The sequence below is a fragment of the Ylistrum balloti genome, unplaced genomic scaffold (assembly GCF_031769215.1).
Source record: "Ylistrum balloti isolate Yb309-2 unplaced genomic scaffold, AGI_CSIRO_Ybal_v1 Utg369988, whole genome shotgun sequence".
Lineage (NCBI taxonomy): Eukaryota > Metazoa > Mollusca > Bivalvia > Pectinida > Pectinidae > Ylistrum > Ylistrum balloti.
In genome coordinates, this window is record NW_026782072.1 from 40,880 (window position 1) to 59,079 (window position 18,200).

The 18,200-nt window shown below is 35.7% G+C and overlaps 1 protein-coding gene across 1 annotated transcript; it reads left to right on the top strand.

Annotated features, from left to right (window-relative positions):
- The first annotated feature begins 1,615 nt into the window (after nucleotides 1-1,615).
- LOC132547885 (uncharacterized) lies at nucleotides 1,616-17,603 on the top strand. Its single transcript, XM_060211690.1, has 13 exons — nucleotides 1,616-1,727; nucleotides 5,711-5,732; nucleotides 8,580-8,762; nucleotides 9,174-9,283; nucleotides 9,525-9,617; nucleotides 9,773-9,874; nucleotides 10,160-10,264; nucleotides 12,798-13,136; nucleotides 13,536-13,553; nucleotides 13,923-14,177; nucleotides 14,968-15,213; nucleotides 16,157-16,219; nucleotides 17,251-17,603. Exons 1-13 carry the CDS (start codon nucleotides 1,616-1,618, stop codon nucleotides 17,601-17,603), a joined length of 2,001 nt encoding a protein of 666 aa, XP_060067673.1.
- Nucleotides 17,604-18,200: the final 597 nt, after the last annotated feature.

The window sequence follows — 18,200 nt, forward strand, 5'->3', positions numbered from 1 at the left end:
TCATTTTTACCACATACTGAATCGTACCTGAATTATTGTAACCACATACTGAATGATACCTGCGTTATTGTAACCACATACTGAATGGTACCTGGGTCATTGTAACCACATACTGAATGATACCAGGGTTATTGTAACCACATACTGAATGGTACCTGGGTCATTGTAACCACATACTGAATGATACCTGCGTTATTGTAACCACATACTGAATGGTACCTGGGTCATTGTAACCACATACTGAATGATACCAGGGTTATTGTAACCACATACTGAATGGTACCTGGGTTATTGTAACCACATACTGAATCGTACCTGAATTATTGTAACCACATACTGAATGATACCAGCATTATTGTAACCACATACTGAATGGTACCTGGGTCATTGTAACCACATACTGAATGATACCAGGGTTATTGTAACCACATACTGAATGGTACCTGGGTCATTGTAACCACATACTGAATGATACCAGGGTTATTGTAACCACATAATGAATGATACCTGGGTTATTGTAACCACATACTGAATGATACCTGGGTTATTGTAACCACATACTGAATGATACCTGGGTTATTGTAACCACATACTGAATGGTACCTGGGTCATTGTAACCTTATACTGAATGATACCAGGGTTATTGTAACCACATACTGAATGGTACCTGGTTATTGTAACCACATACTGTATGGTACCTGGGTCATTGTAACCACATACTGTATGGTACCTGGGTCATTGTAACCAAATACTGAATGGTACCTGGGTCATTGTAACCACATACTGAATGATACCTGGGTTATTGTAACCACATACTGAATGGTACCTGGGTCATTGTAACCAAATACTGAATGGTACCTGGTTATTGTAATTGCAAACTGAATGATACCTGGGTTTTTGTAACCACATACTGAATGGTACCTGGGTTATTGTAACCACATACTGAATGGTACCTGGGTTATTGTAACCACATACTGAATGGTACCTGGGTTTTTGTAACCACATATGAATGGTACCTGGGTAATTGTAACCACATACTGAATGATACCTGGGCTATTGTAACCACATACTGAATGGTAACTGGGTTATTGTAACCACATACTGAATGGTACCTGGGTCATTGTAACCACATACTGAATGGTACCTGGTTATTGTAATTGCAAACTGAATGATACCTAGGGTTTTGTAACCACATACTGAATAGTATCTGGGTTATTGTAACCACATACTGAATGGTACCTGGGTCATTGTAACCAAATACTGAATGGTACCTGGTTATTGTAATTGCAAACTGAATGATACCTAGGGTTTTGTAACCACATACTGAATGGTACCTGGGTTATTGTAACCACATACTGAATGGTACCGGGGTTATTGTAACCACATTTGTATGGTACCTGGGTTATTGTAACCACATATGAATGGTAACTGGGTTATTGTAACCACATACTGAATGGTACCTGGGTTATTGTAACCACATTTGTATGGTACCTGGGTTATTGTAACCACATATGAATGGTAACTGGGTTATTGTAACCACATACTGAATGGTACCTGGGTTATTGTAACCACATATGAATGGTACCTGGGTAATTGTAACCTCCCTATATCCAGAATGAAGTCTAATGCATTTCACAGGCGTACAGATAGGCCTAAATATGAAATAATTTTACAGAGCATTCATATATCAGTTGATGAATACATCCATTATGCTGGAGAACCAAAACGTATATATGATAAATGTTATAATATTTTACGTTATTTTTTTTTACATGTTACAACAACATGGTAGTTTCTTTTATATTATGTGTTCTTTTTAATTCGTTGTGAAACAAAAACAACCACAACAGACATGCTTTTGAAATGATGTCAAATACTGTTTGTGTGGTATCCAAATATATCCCGTAATTTAAAGGAATATATATATTTATGCCATATTGTAGTCAGGTTGATATACAAATTGATTCAGTCTTCAATTCACAAGGTACTTTAACATTAGAATTGCCGGTCAAATTTCATTAACTTACCTTTAAGTGGTAGCTAACTTACAAAATACTTTCTACAACAACTTTCGTTTAAGTCATATGGCCGAATGGGATGTTACAAATCATTTTATTCCTTGCTTGACCTTGAGTAAATATAAATTCTTACTAAATCTGAGGGAATTTCTGAAGGGGTCTTAAACATAAAATAAACAAGTTTTTGATTATGGTCACATCGATAAAGAATTATTTCATCTATCAATAAGTACAATTATTCATGCTTAGTTTTAAAATAAAACAGTTGCAGAATTTGGCATTAGAAAAAATCGTTCTTATTTGGAAGTTGTTAATCAATCAGATTAAACCTTCATTACAGTTGATCCCTACTAAGAGATCCCAGTACTAGTAATTTGTCACTAGTATGGAGAACATAATTAGTCATTCTTAATGATTAGCACTTAAAAAGCTGATCATATGAATGAGATGTAAATCATACAATATTATAGTATGGCAGACATCCAAGCATATCACAAGGAAAAAATCCAGTAATTTTACTATGTAAAAACATCCCATTATGTTGATATGAGACAAACGTTAAACGATGTCACTAGATGAGATAATCCACTTGTATCACTAGATAAGCTTTTAGTTACATCACTAGGTCATAAACATCGAGTCATACCGTTTTGTGAGAAACATTCGATCATATTTATATCTGTCTAATTATGTCACAAGGTTACAAATAACATTCAATCATATCATTAGGTAACACATGTGCAATAATATCACAAGGTGAAAAACATCCAAACATATCACAAGATAAACATATCCGATCGCATCACTATAGACGAGACACCCAATCATATCACAAGGTGAAAAACATCCAATCATATCACAAGGTAAAAATATCCAATCGTATCACTATAGACGAGACATCCAACCAATTCACAAGGTGAAAAACATCCAATCGTATAACTATAGGTGGAACATCCAATCATATCACAAGATAAAAACATCCAGTCGTATCACAATAGGTGGAACATCCAATCATATCACAAGGTGAAAAATATCCAGTCGTATCACTATAGGTGGAACATCCAATCATATCACAAGGTGAAAAATATCCAGTCGTATCACTATAGGTGGAATATCCAATCATATCACAAGGTGAAAAACATCCAGTCGTATCACTATAGGTGGAACATCCAATCATATCACAAGGTGAAAAACATCCAGTCGTATCACTATAGGCGAAACATCCAATCATATCACAAGGTGAAAAACATCCAATTATATCACAAGGTGAAAAACATCCAGTCGTATAACTATAGGTGGAACATCCAGTCATATCACAAGATAAAAACATCCAGTCGTATCACTATAGGTGGAACATCCAATCATATCACAAGATAAAAACATGCAGTCGTATCACTGTAGGTGGAACATCCAATCATATCACAAGGTGAAAAACATCCAGTCGTATCACTATATGTGGAACATCCAATCATATTACAAGGTGAAAAAACATCCAGTCGTATCGCTATAGGTGGAACATCCAATCATATCACAAGGTGAAAAACATCCAGTCGTATCACTATAGGTGGAACATCCAATCATATCACAAGGTGAAAAACATCCAGTCGTATCACTATAGGTGGAACATCCAATCATATCACAAGGTGAAAAACATCCAGTCGTATCACTATAGGCGAAACATCCAATCAGATCAAAAGATAAAAACATCCAGTCGTATCACTATAGGTGGAACATCCAATCATATCACAAGGTGAAAAACATCCAGTCGTATCACTATAGGTGGAACATCCAATCATATTACAAGGTGAAAAACATCCAGTCGTATCGCTATAGGTGGAACATCCAATCATATCACAAGGTGAAAAACATCCAGTCGTATCACTATAGGTGGAACATCCAATCATATCATAAGGTAAAAAAAATCCAATCATATCACGAGGTGAGACATGTTAAATCTATGTGTTACTACTTTTATACCAGCCGGCCAGGACATGGTTGTTGTCATTACTACATGCAGGATCAGTTAGAAAATACTGGTTTCAAGCAAACTGAATTTGTGTATGTTATTCTAATATTTCACTTAATCACACTGCTATTCAAATACCAGTTGTTCATGCCAATATCTAGGTACAGATTAGGAAGTCGATTCTAACACCAAACAATAGCAAAGTAATCGAAACATTTGTATGTGGTGACACTAGCCATATGTAAAGTGATATACAGAACGTAATTAGGGTTTGGTTTCGATAATATCGCTTGCTTAGAAATGTTTGAAATCCCATTGCAGGTTGTTCGTTTACATGAAATCCTATGGTCAGCTTTATGATGTTAGTATTATAAGACGTAGTCACGTGTACGCCGACATGAAACCCCATCGCCAGGTGTGCAAAATGTTCTAAAACGTGACCAGGTGTGCGGTAACATGTTATCACGTGGCCAGGTAAACGGTGCCATTTTTTCTAGTAGCAATTTCATCAATTATAAGAAATGACTATTTTTGTGATTTAATTTTCGTAATCTATATCAAATAAATTGTGAAAAATGTACAAATGTGGTTTTGTTATTTGTTTTAAATTATGAAAATTTTAGTAAGATTGTTCAAGAGACACGTGTTTCAGACACTTTTCTAGTGTTTGTTGTGTTTGTGTTGTTTTCTACTTTGTCGTCATTGTTTCGTTGCTTTATTGATATGATTATTTTTACAAAAACAATTCTATCCCTGTTGTCACAGTTTGATAACTAATTATTTACTTTCACCTGTTCCCAGTACATTTCTAACACCTCACGAACCCTCTATTCCGGTGTTCGATTTTTGATTTCTAAAAAGATACAACACTTAAAGTAGGCTGTACCTTAGTAATCTCGTTTTCTACTCATTGTGTCATTTTTTAACAGGCTGGGGGGCACTATAGTAGGCTGTAAATAATCTAAATCTTACTCTGTGTCTAACGGGCAGGGGGGCACTATAGTAGGCTGTAAATAATCTAACTCTTACTCTGTGTCTAACGGGCAGGGGGGCACTATAGTAGGCTGTAAATAAATAATCTAACTCTTACTCTGTGTCTAACGGGCAGGGGGGCACTATAGTAGGCTGTAAATAATCTAACTCTTACTCTGTGTCTAACGGGCAGGGGGGCACTATAGTAGGCTGTAAATAATCTAACTCTTACTCTGTGTCTAACGGGCAGGGGGGCACTATAGTAGGCTGTAAATAATCTAACTCTTACTCTGTGTCTAACGGGCAGGGGGGCACTATAGTAGGCTGTAAATAATCTAACTCTTCTTACTCTGTGTCTAACGGGCAGGGGGGCACTATAGTAGGCTGTAAATAATCTAATTCTTACTCTGTGTCTAACGGGCAGGGGGGCACTATAGTAGGCTGTAAATAATCTAACTCTTACTCTGTGTCTAACGGGCAGGGGGGCACTATAGTAGGCTGTAAATAATCTAATTCTTACTCTGTGTCTAACGGGCAGGGGGGCACTATAGTAGGCTGTAAATAATCTAACTCTTACTCTGTGTCTAACAGGCAGGGGGGCACTATAGTAGGCTGTAAATAATCTAACTCTTACTCTGTGTCTAACGGGCAGGGGGGCACTATAGTAGGCTGTAAATAATCTAATTCTTACTCTGTGTCTAACGGGCAGGGAGGTACTGTAGTAGGCAGTAAACAATCTAACTCTAACCTAAAGGTCAAGGGAATGACTGGTCGCAGTAAGTACAAAGGTGTTTTTTTGTGCTGGTCATGAATTTGACCGTCCTATGAAAAAAACAATTTATGTATCAATTACAGATTTAAAAAAAGGATGGAAGTTTCCACAGGAATTGATATGTACATTTGTTAAAAACAGTAGTAAATGATTCATATCACGGAAATAATAATAAGAAGAAAAATCAGTTCACTTCGTTGGCAATTTCTAGGTAATTGTCTTTGTCTCTTTGTGATTGATAACATTCTACGGAGTAGTAAAGAGTGTTTTCAAAATTGATATATTCTTCGGACGTCTGTTCACCCCTACCTAAATGAAAACATGTTCCGCCATCTTTACTAACAGACACAACACAACAGCTCCCACACGACGATTTAGCATACCTTTAACAAATCGTACATCGACTATCTTGATAAGAAACTATTTAAAGTAATATTAGTGTACCGAAATTTATGTTTACCATGTTACGGCTATTTATGGATATACTGGTTAACAGCCTATTATAAATGAAGTTCCGGGTCAGCACCAGTTGAACAGTATATTAGTATATCTCTGCATAAAACTGTACAGGTTTGTCGTCATATATTTATAAAGGGAAAAATTATTGTTATAATATTAATAGCTTACTGATAATGATATATCGAGTTATTTTGTTGATAGTCTCTGTAAGTTGAGGGTCAATATGTAGTATTATCCTAATTCATTGTAGGGAAGCTATCAATCCTTCTAATCCCTGATCTGTTCTGCCTAAAATTCTGTGTGTGATCTTCTGTTTTTTAATGATAGGTTAACATATAGACTAAAACGTATTCCTTTCTAACATATTGTCAGTGCAGCTGAGGGATTGGACTCGAACAAATGAGTTGACAGTCCTACAACACAACATTAAACAATACATACGATAACACGTGATCATTATTCATTTTAAATACTGATATGAAAGAGAATGAGGAAAAGGAGAAAGAGAGGGGGCGGATGACAGGATACCAGCGTTTAGAAGACTTCATTTTTTTAAAAAATGATATGCATCTTCATTACAATTACTGCATGTGCAATGGTAAATAGGTGATAGGCATATACACTTGTGTCTGATGACTGAGAGAATCGGAGACATTTAGGTAAGATGGGCTGTTATGGCGATATTTTCATACTAAATAAATGCTGAAAATGAAGATTTGTATTTCAGAATTGTCGAGTCTATTCAACAAGCTAATTGTAGAGGGGGAATGATGTTTAAATACCTCTAATATTGGCAGTTGGTAGTTAACTGGATGAAGGGGCTGACGACTTCTAACTGGACTTGTTCCAATTTAATATGTATATGTGGCATTACGAAACAAACCTGGTGTCTTATCATATTTGTATCTCGTATCAGTAAAATATGTCTATCATAAAAGTATACCCCCTTATAGTATTTGTATAACCCCTTGAGATCAATAATATACATGTAACTCCATCTGTTTTACAGATTTGCTCTATATAAATTGGGTTGTTGGTCAGTCAATTGGTCACAAATACCAGGGGTACAGGACCGACAGCTAGACAATCTTTATTTCCTCTTTGCATAAATTAACATACAGAATGCCTTTTAAATACATTGAATATATATATGTTACATTAATATAGTAGAGATTTCTGTGACTTGCACTGGTACCAGGTCAGCAATATTAACCATCATTGAAGCCCACTTGTCTCACTCAAGATGTATATTATTTTCCTTTCTAAGTAAAAAAATTAACATGTCTTTCACCTGATACGTGATCGAATTAGAGTACTCTGATACCTCTAAGAAATTTAAGAAATCAGAATGTAGTATCTAGGGAACAATTATCTTGTGTATGAGGGATACGTTTATTATATCCATCAGAAAAGTAATTAAGGGACGATTGTTTGATATATTAGGTGATACATGTTGATGGCCAAGAGAATAGTATCTAAGGGACGATTGTCTAATATATGTAAGGTATACATTTATGATGGTCATCAGAATAGTATCTAGGGAACAATTATCTGAAATATTAGAGGGATACATTTATGATGGCTATCATAATAGTATCTAGGGGACAATTATCTGATCTATTAGGGGGGTACATGTATGATGGTCATCAGAATAGCATCTAGGGGACAATTATCTGATATATTAGGGGGTTACATTTATGATGGGCATCAGAATAGTATCTAGGGGACAACTATCTGATATATTAGGGGGTTACATTTATGATGGGCATCAGAATAGTATCTAGGGGACAATTATCTGATATATTCGGGGGTTACATTTATGATGCTCATCAAAATAGTATCTAGGGAACGATTGTCTAATATATGTAAGGTATACATTTATGATGGTCATCAGAATAGTATCTAGGGAACAATTATCTGATATATGAGAGTGGATACATTTATTATGGACATCAAAATAGTATATAGGAACAATTGTCTGTTACGTTATCTTTGTAATCGTCTTCCTCAAATTAACCTTGTACAATATGAATTGGAAAAAAATGCTAAGGGGGATACAGATACTATAAGGGGGATACTTTTATGATGGGGGACATAAATACGATATGACACCAGAACAAAGTACTAAACAGAAGTAGAACTAGTCGTTAGGATTTTTAATTAAACCTGAATATTTGGATAAGCTTTAACATTAAAACTCCTAAAAGGCAAGAGAATGACCGCAAGAGCTTACCGTTGTTGATGTAATAGAACAAATTTATGCAAATGCTACCAATAAGTAGGTATTTCTCTCGAACACTCATTTCCTGGCTATATAACAACATTTCTAAATTAAACGAGTGATTTCATTTAGAGTTATATGTGTGATAATTTTATTTATATTCTTTTGAAGATTGTTTACCGAATGGCTACCATTCAGACCCCATGTCTGCCCTTCTGTGGACCCAGGCTCAAACGAACAGTATACTATGGTTCAGACCCACAAAATGCATTGTAGGTCTTCTGTACAAAGAATTTGCTATCATTATCACCAAGACCACAAGACCAGGAGAGGCGGATTTCACCTGTCTACCATGTACGTTTAATATTTTCAATAGCAACTATGCTGCATCAGCTTCTAAACGTGATGAAATGGGGAGGGGTAGAGTGTGTGAATTAGTCATGCATTATACACATTTAAAATTTACTAAATTTACTTTTGACGCATAGTCTTACAATGTTGATATGGATAAGACTTCAAATGAATTGTCTATAGCAATAGAGAAATACCTTTAATTATTAGGAATATTAATTTTCTATAAGATATGATTAGTGTTACATTTAATCGCTATAATGTTCTGACGATGTGTTTCGACTTCAATATGAAAGCCAAATATAACGAATATGAATACCATTCCATACAATCTTAGAAAGTGTTGAGTAATAACAAAGTGAAAGTAAAAACTCTCTATGATAGACATTTTGTGTTGGTATATTTTGTACACAGCTACAACGGACATTGCTCTGGTAATATCACGACATGTTCTAACTTCGAATGTAAGCGGTCCTGTGTGGACGGATATCATCGTGATTCTAACGGCAAGTGTGTCAATACAGGTAAGTCAACGAGTGTGTATACACAGGTTAGTAGTCTACAGGAGTATTTCTACAGATATGTTACCAGGTACAAAAATTGTACTAATGTAAATCTAAACGTTCGGTGGCAAAAATACGATCAAACCTCAAGTAAGATACAAGAGAAAGTTTCTTCCTTTTATTAGCTGTAAATAAACATATTGTTTTCTGACTATCAAATTACAGAAATACTGGGATTGTCATTAGTACTTTTTTTTTGAAGTCGCACTGACGTGTTTCAATGGTGGATCACTTAATCTTAACTTGACCAAATGTGTTTGTCCTGCCAACTTCACTGGCGACCAGTGTGATATCCGTAAGTATAACAAGGTTTTCCTGAGATATTTTTTGAAGTATTGTGTGTATTTGGTCAATGTGACATTACTGTAAGCATTCTTCTGATGGTCATCATCAATTTTGAAATTAACATTAAATTTTTCTATTTGACAAATTCATACTTTTACCTAATAGCAATCTGCAGTCCAAGCTGTAAGAACGGAGGAGTGTGTTCCCTGCCTCCAAATTCTAGGTGTCACTGCCCAGACTACCTTACCGGAACCAGATGTGAAATACGTACGTCCACCTGTCACCAGAACCATTACTATCATTTTCACGTGAATAAACAACAGAAAAGGTTTACAAAATCCTACAGTCTTCGGTGATACTTTTTTATGGACTCAGTTATGGAAGAATACGTCATTATTGCTTAATATAAGTGTCGAAATCAAAGCATTTAACATCTAGCATATTTTCAAACACACATCTCTTAATTTCGTGATTAAGACTCCTTAATATAAACTTGATATGATTTACACAATATATCGACTTGTCATGTGATATTTCCCATTGTCTTTCTAGCTTTGTGTGGCACAGGCTGCCGGAATGGGGGAGAGTGTGTCTTCACAGGGATCACCTCTCAATGTGTCTGTCGTCCCGACTTCACCGGGCATCGCTGTGAAAGCTGTAAGTACTAGCAAATAATATGCATTCCTCGTCCGAGCTACACTGGCTAATGGTGTAAATAAGTACTGTACTGGAAAGACCTTGAAAGGGATACTGGTATGGCAAGCCAAATAGAAAATACGATACTGTTGGATATTTCATTGCTGGCTTGCCATATACTTTAATATAACGTCTTTGGGTGACGTCATGGAATATTCTTTATTTAAATGGCGAAAGTGCTAAAATAATCGTAAAAAAGACACACACCTAAATGAAAGTGAAGTAAAATAATGAATAAAACCAGAACATACAGCATATATGTCCTCCTAGGACTTGTCAGTGATGCTGTGGTGCAGAAACCAAGGGGACGACAAAAGAATGTCAAAACTTCGAAAGAAATGTCATTATCTAGATGGGGAGGTGGATTAACCTTAAAATCAATATAAATTTCATGATTATCAGTATCAAATACTTTCAAAAAAACGCTCCTATAGAGCTCATGTATAGCTGAATATACTATTCAAATGAACTATATAATTACGGCAAACCTCGGGGACATCAGTCCAACAGCAATGTCTAGCACCTGCAATCTTAACGATTACGCAAAAGACACGAAGGCGAAAATAATCTTTCAATACATATTGAGAATTAGAAAGGTGATTATTGAAACCAATTCGGGTGATAGATTCTGAAACAGGACAAAGTAATTGTTATTTATATCATGTATTGTTATTACGAAAAATGTGTATGATACAGCTTAATTCACTGTAAGGCCCTGGTGTGTGCTGTAGCTACCTCTAAAATGTTATTAAAATATGCTGTTCAATTATGCGTCTTTTGTACAATTTTCAAGATTGCAGGTGGTAGGTTTGCCGTCACCTACATGTCACATTTAAATTACTAAAATTGAATGGTAGGGCTTGTGCATCTCGCCTTCTAAAGTTTGGCTATTCTAAAGATTCTTTAAAATTTTCCTCAATCGCCTGCTAGGATTCAAAATGTAGACCCCCTTGCATCACTGACGAGTCCTAGAAAGGCGAAAACAATGTGTGATGCTGTTTAATTGCTTGGAAGCAAGTACGTCATAAAGGTGTACATATGCATAACGGTTGGATATGTACAGATACATCATAAAGGTTAGAGATTTACGCGTACATTATAAAGGTTGGAGATGTACAGATACATCATAAAGGTTAGAGATTTACGCGTACATTATAAAGGTTGGAGATGTACAGATGCATTTTAAAGGTTAGGGAAGTACAGGCACATTATAAAGTTTGGGGAAGTACAGGCACATTATAAAGTTTGGGGAAGTACGGATACATTATAAAGTTTGGGGAAGTACAGGTACATTACAAAGGTTGGAAATGTACAGATGCATTATAAAGGTTGGGGAAGTACAAGGTACATTATAAAGTTTGGAAATATAAAGGTACACAATAAAGGTGTGATATGTTCAGATATATTATAAAGGTTGTGGATGTACAGATACATTATAAAGGTTGAGGAAGTACAGGTACATCACAAAGGTTGGAAATGTACAGATGCATTATAAAGGTTGGAGATGTACAGATACATCACAAAGGTTGGAAATGTACAGATACATTATAAAGGTTGAGGAAGTACAGATACATCACAAAGGTTGGAAATGTACAGATGCATTATAAAGGTTGGAGATGTACAGATACATCACAAAGGTTGGAAATGTACAGATGCATTATAAAGGTTGGAGATGTACAGATACATCACAAAGGTTGGAAATGTACAGATGCATTATAAAGGTTAGGGAAGTACAAGGTACATTATAAAGTTTGGAAATATAAAGGTACACAATAAAGGTGTGATATATACAGATATATTATAAAGGTTGTGGATGTACAGATACATTATAAAGGTTGAGGAAGTACAGATACATCATAAAGGTTAGAGTGTACAGGTACATTATAAATATTGTTAATGTACAGGTACATTATAAAGGTTATGAGATGTACAGATACATTATACAGGTGGTGGATGTACAGATGCATCACAAAGGTTGGAGATTTAAAGATACATCATCAAAGTTGGAGATGTACAGATACATTATAAAGGTTGTGGTTGTACACGTACATCATAAAGGTTGGAGATGTGCAGATACATCATAAAGGTTGGAGACGTACAGGTAGATGAGATAGGTGTGGGATATTTGTATTGTTTATCAATAAATCCTGTCGTTATGCGAGTTATATCAGATGCCAGATGAACTTTGGACATGCTGATAGCAATTGTTTATTTACAGATAGAACAGGAACAAACAGAAATACTATTGATCCCAAGTCAGGCCTAATCTTCCTTCATACTCAAACATTATATCGTAGAGTAGTTTGGTGACGCCCTTGCATGTATATCTAACTTATTGTTCTCGAGGAAATAAGAAGCATTTTAGTCTTCTATATCAGTTTCTCTAAGGCGACGTCAAATTACTGTCATAAATTTCGAAAAATATACGAAATCTGAAATGATTTTCATTACATGATTTACTTTGCTCTCAACATAAGGCAATGATTTATTCCAGACAATGACTACCTGCAAGAATGTGCTGCTAGTGACGAAGTTGATAATAGCACCATATGTTTCACCGACGAGCAATGTGGTGGCCTGGGATACTGTTGTAGTTTGTCCCCCAGGTCATATTACGGACATTGCTCTATGCCCGAGAACAACATCACATGTATTCACTCGGATGGAGCGGTGGTGGCCAAAAATGACATCTATAACAGTGTGCGCGACTGCGAAGTGTGTGTATGCAGCGCCCCGGTGAACACTTCAGCCGAACATGGAGATATCCAATGTACATCCAGCGGCTGTTCTGGTGATTTCTTGTCCAATTCTATATGTTGTCCAAACACAACAGGTAGGTTCCGGGTTATACCATGGTAGCAAATATTAAGGATATTGCTTTCCATTTCTCAATGTAAATCATTAAGAAATGGGATTTCTATTTGAAATTGTTCAAAAGTATCAGGAGAGTGTATGTATTTAGCTCAGTATACAGATCCTTGACCCCATAAATATTTATGAAAATGACAACAATGTCAAACGGTTGTACAAGCGAGTTAAGAACTTGGTATTGTATTTTGTAGAAAGCCAACCGGAAATTATAGCTACTGGAAATAACGACGGTGTTTACGTAAATATATATTTAAGTCTGTTCTTGGGTGTTCTTTGGGTATTGGGTTAGAAAATAATGATTTTTCCCTATAAAAAAAATGCCATGAATATACTAATTAACCATTTATTTTTTCTTCTTCAGACAACAAGCCTTGCCCACGTGAGTATGATATGAGCGATATAATGAGGAGAGCTGTGTGTGATTACAATATTGATACTCATAATTTTCATAAAACTATACAGAAATACTTGTTGGTATATACTTGTTCTATATTACTTTATTTGATTGTATAAGCTGTATTAAGCATGGTACAATTTCTATATTTAGACATCCCTACTGTTTTCACAGCCGTTCTATATACTGTCTATATGATGCTTGGTACGTACATCTTTTTGCATTTTTTGTCTGTCACTCCTCCACTGGTGTTTCTTGCCTTCATCTTGACAATGATGGCCTTTGTAAAATCTAAATGACATATGTATTGCTACATCTTTATAACTCCTGTCATGTACTTACAATGTATTTCAGCACCTGTCATCAAAGGTTGTCCTGATAAAGATGAGATCCTACCCGTGGTGGTGTCGTCACACTACAACAATGCTCTTCTCGTCAACAATTTCGATGCACATAATTGCCTGGGGGACTTTTTACATGTCAAACTGGACAGAGTCTACTTTTCAGCTTGTGAATGTAGCACCCCGAGTACTTACACTGTAACAGCAACGTCTGAGAGGGACTTCAACAACAGACAGGGGACTTGTGACTTCCGAGTTGTTGTTAAAGGTATGATATTCTTGATTCTTATGAATCTTGGTTTATATAAATCAATTGTAACATGAAAGAATGATTTTCGGACTCATGTTCAAACAAAAATACGGCATCAAACATTAAGTTGTTGGCTATAAATCATGCGATTCGTCTCATCTTGAATGTATAGATATTATGTTTATGTGATACTGGTTTCTGGGAAATGTGAGCATTTATTAACTCCACGCATGAATTGATCGGAAATGCCATATTACTCGCGGGCAAAGCCCGAGTCAAATATGACATCTGATGTCGAATGGAGCTTCATATTTTCCTTTTACCAGAACCATTTATAATCAAACAAACGCTATGAGTAAATAAGTGTTTAATAAAAAACAACATGATTAACATTTGGTTTATGACGGAGTCCTGCTATCCAGGGCTGCGATAGCTCAGTCGGTTAGAACAGTGACCTACGTAACTTCAGGTAGCGATCCAAGGAGCGTGGTTCGATTCTACCTACAGTTCGGTTACGTCTACCAGCTGATGCAAGAAATCCCTGCCTCTTTTCATAGTATTTGGGTGTCCTTGTTTTCCAACATCGCATCGATTCCGTTTCCTCGTTAGCTCGTCTACCATTTATGCGAACAAATGGAAGGGAGGCAACTCCGCTGGATTTTGACGAAGACTTATGAATGGAGGCACGTGCTAAAGGGGTTACGATGATTGATGTCACATAAACAATCAGTGGCACCATTTCATGGACTAACTATAAATCTAAAAATGAAGTCCAGCAACTCGATTCTGTACGTTGTTTTCCTTTCAGATATTACACCCCCGATTTTCATTTCGTGTCCTGCTGATATCTACATCCGCCAAGGGGAGACGGTGAGCTGGAACAAACCGAAAGCAGCGGACAATGTCGGGATTAAACAGTTGAATCTCTATAATTCTAACATAAAAAACAACAGCATGGATGTCGGTCCAGGGGTGTATTTCCTCCATTACACAGCCATTGACTGGCAAGATAATATGGCCTTCTGTCGCTTTAAGGTTAATGTCTACAAAAACGGTACGTATTGCATCATGCAGTATCAACAATACCTATACAGTAAGTGTTTGTATTGGATACTTCATAAATATAAATTACGACCACCTTTGGGATGGAAAAAAGCGCCATAATGGTGGGTTGGTCTGAATAACGCCCAAGACGTCCCTTATAGCCACGTTTATCTATATTACACATTCATCAAATTATCTTTTTTTAATATTAAAAATACAGCAATCGAGTATACGAGTAGCCAGTTTGACATCAAAATCCGACACCTTTTAAACGTTACAATACACACCAGGTTACTTTGTAAATGGTTCGTACTCTGATAAATCAGGTGAAATTCAAAATTAGACTTCAGGACTTTTTGAAATAGGTCTCAATTCCGAAGTGAATACAGGGTACTATCTTGGGAAAATATGTGTTCTCAATAGTTTTAAAAATAATGCCATATGTAAATCTACGTCTAGATCTAAATTATTTTCCGTTCTGACCATGTGAATGGACTTACGTAACCAAGCCATGATATGATATGTGTGTTTCACGGTGAAATATATTTGCCTGATTAGCATCCATTGCTTGAGGCACTACCTTAATTTTCGTAAGCTTTCCATGAAAATTGTACTACTTAGAACTCTGAATAATTGGATCAATCTCATAGGGTCGATAAGAGGAAAGGTTTCAAGAAATAAATGGAAATTCAACAGTATGAGCATTACATTATGATGAAGATCGATGTGAATAAAGCTGATGTATAAGAATCTGGAAAGGATATATGATGATCATGACCAATAATTATCACCTTATTTGAAAACATGCCATCGTTAGAAGGGGCACAGCTTGTATATTTCGGAATGTTACCAAAAATCTTACAAAAAATTACAACACTGGTAAATCTTTCTTCATATCGTATAGATTTTATTGGTGTTTTGTATTAATTGTTCTGTTGTGGATCCTGTTTCAGATGATTCTAAATACCCTCTTGAACTTAAAGAAAGGAAGACATCCGTATCCCCTGTGATCATAGGTAAGCTATTATATATCATATATAGGTGTCGTAGATATGTGTTTTGTGTGTACTGCATCAGAAATTAGAAAGTGATATATATAACTGACGGTGACAAAACACTACGCTAGATCCTATGATTGTCCACTTTCTGTGTATTCACCTACTGACAGACACTTCTCTACATTTAGATACGCAAACAGTATATCATCATATAATATATTATCATACTGACAGTAGGAGTTCTCTTAAAATTGTTCAATAAAGCTATTTTCTTAGTGATTTTGTTTTTACCACAACATGATTTCAGTATTGTAAATAAAGTTTATTAACTTGTATTTCTTTCTTAATTGCTTAAGATGATTTACAAAATTTTACCGATTTCTTGACTGCCATTGTTGTATTTGGTTTGTTTTTTCTGATGTTTTGACTGTTATTGTTGTTGATTGTTAATTTCCTTGTAATTTCATTGTTATTGCTGTAAATGGTAACGTTTGATTGTAATATATCTTGGTGCTTCCAATGCTTTATTTAATAGTCGTGGTTTCTTGGTTGTGTTTATTGTCGATGATTTATTTGATTGCCATGATATATCTCGAGTGTGATAGGTGTAGATGTTTGTTTAATTGAACTAAATTTTTGACTGTTGTCCATTCGACCTTCCACTATTTTGACCTTGAATCATGGGAAGTAAATAATTGGGATATTCTGGGCTCACTTTGATGAAACGTTGTGTCGTATGTCAAAAGTAGGTCATTGTAACCTATATTTAAAATTTGACCTTCATCAAAGAAAAAGAATGTCTGAGCCCTATCTCTTGCACTACTTATCATGAAAATTTCATACTTGATGTATGGAATTATCCCAGTGAGGCGGTGTGTAGAGGGACTATAATTCGCCTTAATGCCTTGTTAACTGTGTTTCTTTCTCTCCTTTGATTGTTGTTGTTGTTGGTTAATCAAATTGTACCAATTCTGTCATTGTTGTAGTTGGTTTATCTAATTGTATTTTTCTTGCAGTCGGTTTGAGTAATTGTACCTTGATTGTTTAAGGTGGCACTGTTGCTGGAGTACTTTGTGTTACTCTGATTGCTCTCGTGATCGCCTTGGTAAGAGTTTGGCATATTCGAAAAAAGCGTCTTCAAGATGTTCAGCGACGACAGCAACAACTCCAGCCTGTCGACATATTTAGTATCTATACTAACGATCCTCCACCATATGAAGTTGCTGCCAAGCACAAACTCCCTGAATACAGCGCTTCAGACAATCCTCCTACATATGATGACGTCACCAAAGAAGCTTACGATAACCCATCATACGCTTCAACAGAAGAAATCGCTAGTACGTCAGAAGGCATGCGCAGTGAAATGAGAAGTACGGGAAGCAAACGTGTAACGGTCGTGTGATCAACTACTTTTTGAATGGACCATTGGTGCAAGATCTACCTTGTATTGTAAATTTGTATATTGTGTGCAGTGTTTTGATGATACATATAAAACAAAAATTGCACAGAAGTAATAAGTATGAATCTACTGAGAAATGTAAAACATATTTCGTTACGATTATCCAAACTAATTTACAATCATTAACAATCACTAACGTTTTATCGACATTCGGACACAGGCGATACAAACTATTGTTCTACAATTTGCTGGTGAAGTTGTCTACTACAGATTGGCAATTGTGTGTTTTCGATGTAAGCGTGCCCTTTAATTGGTATTGAGTGATACGTATACATGATTATAGTAATATTTGGATATCTAATATGGCATAGTTAACAATGATGACTATCTTGTTCTTTCGGAGATTAATAATTTATCATTATAATTTATTTTCGTTCATTGTAATTATTTGTGTCTTTGTTTCTATCGGTATTTGACAATGTTGTCATATTCGATCGTTAATAATTCGTTATTAAAAAAGTAACATAGCAAAACATATTCGACCTTGTCATTACACAAGATTGATATAAACCGTCATCTTTAGTTAGAAATCTAGTTTCA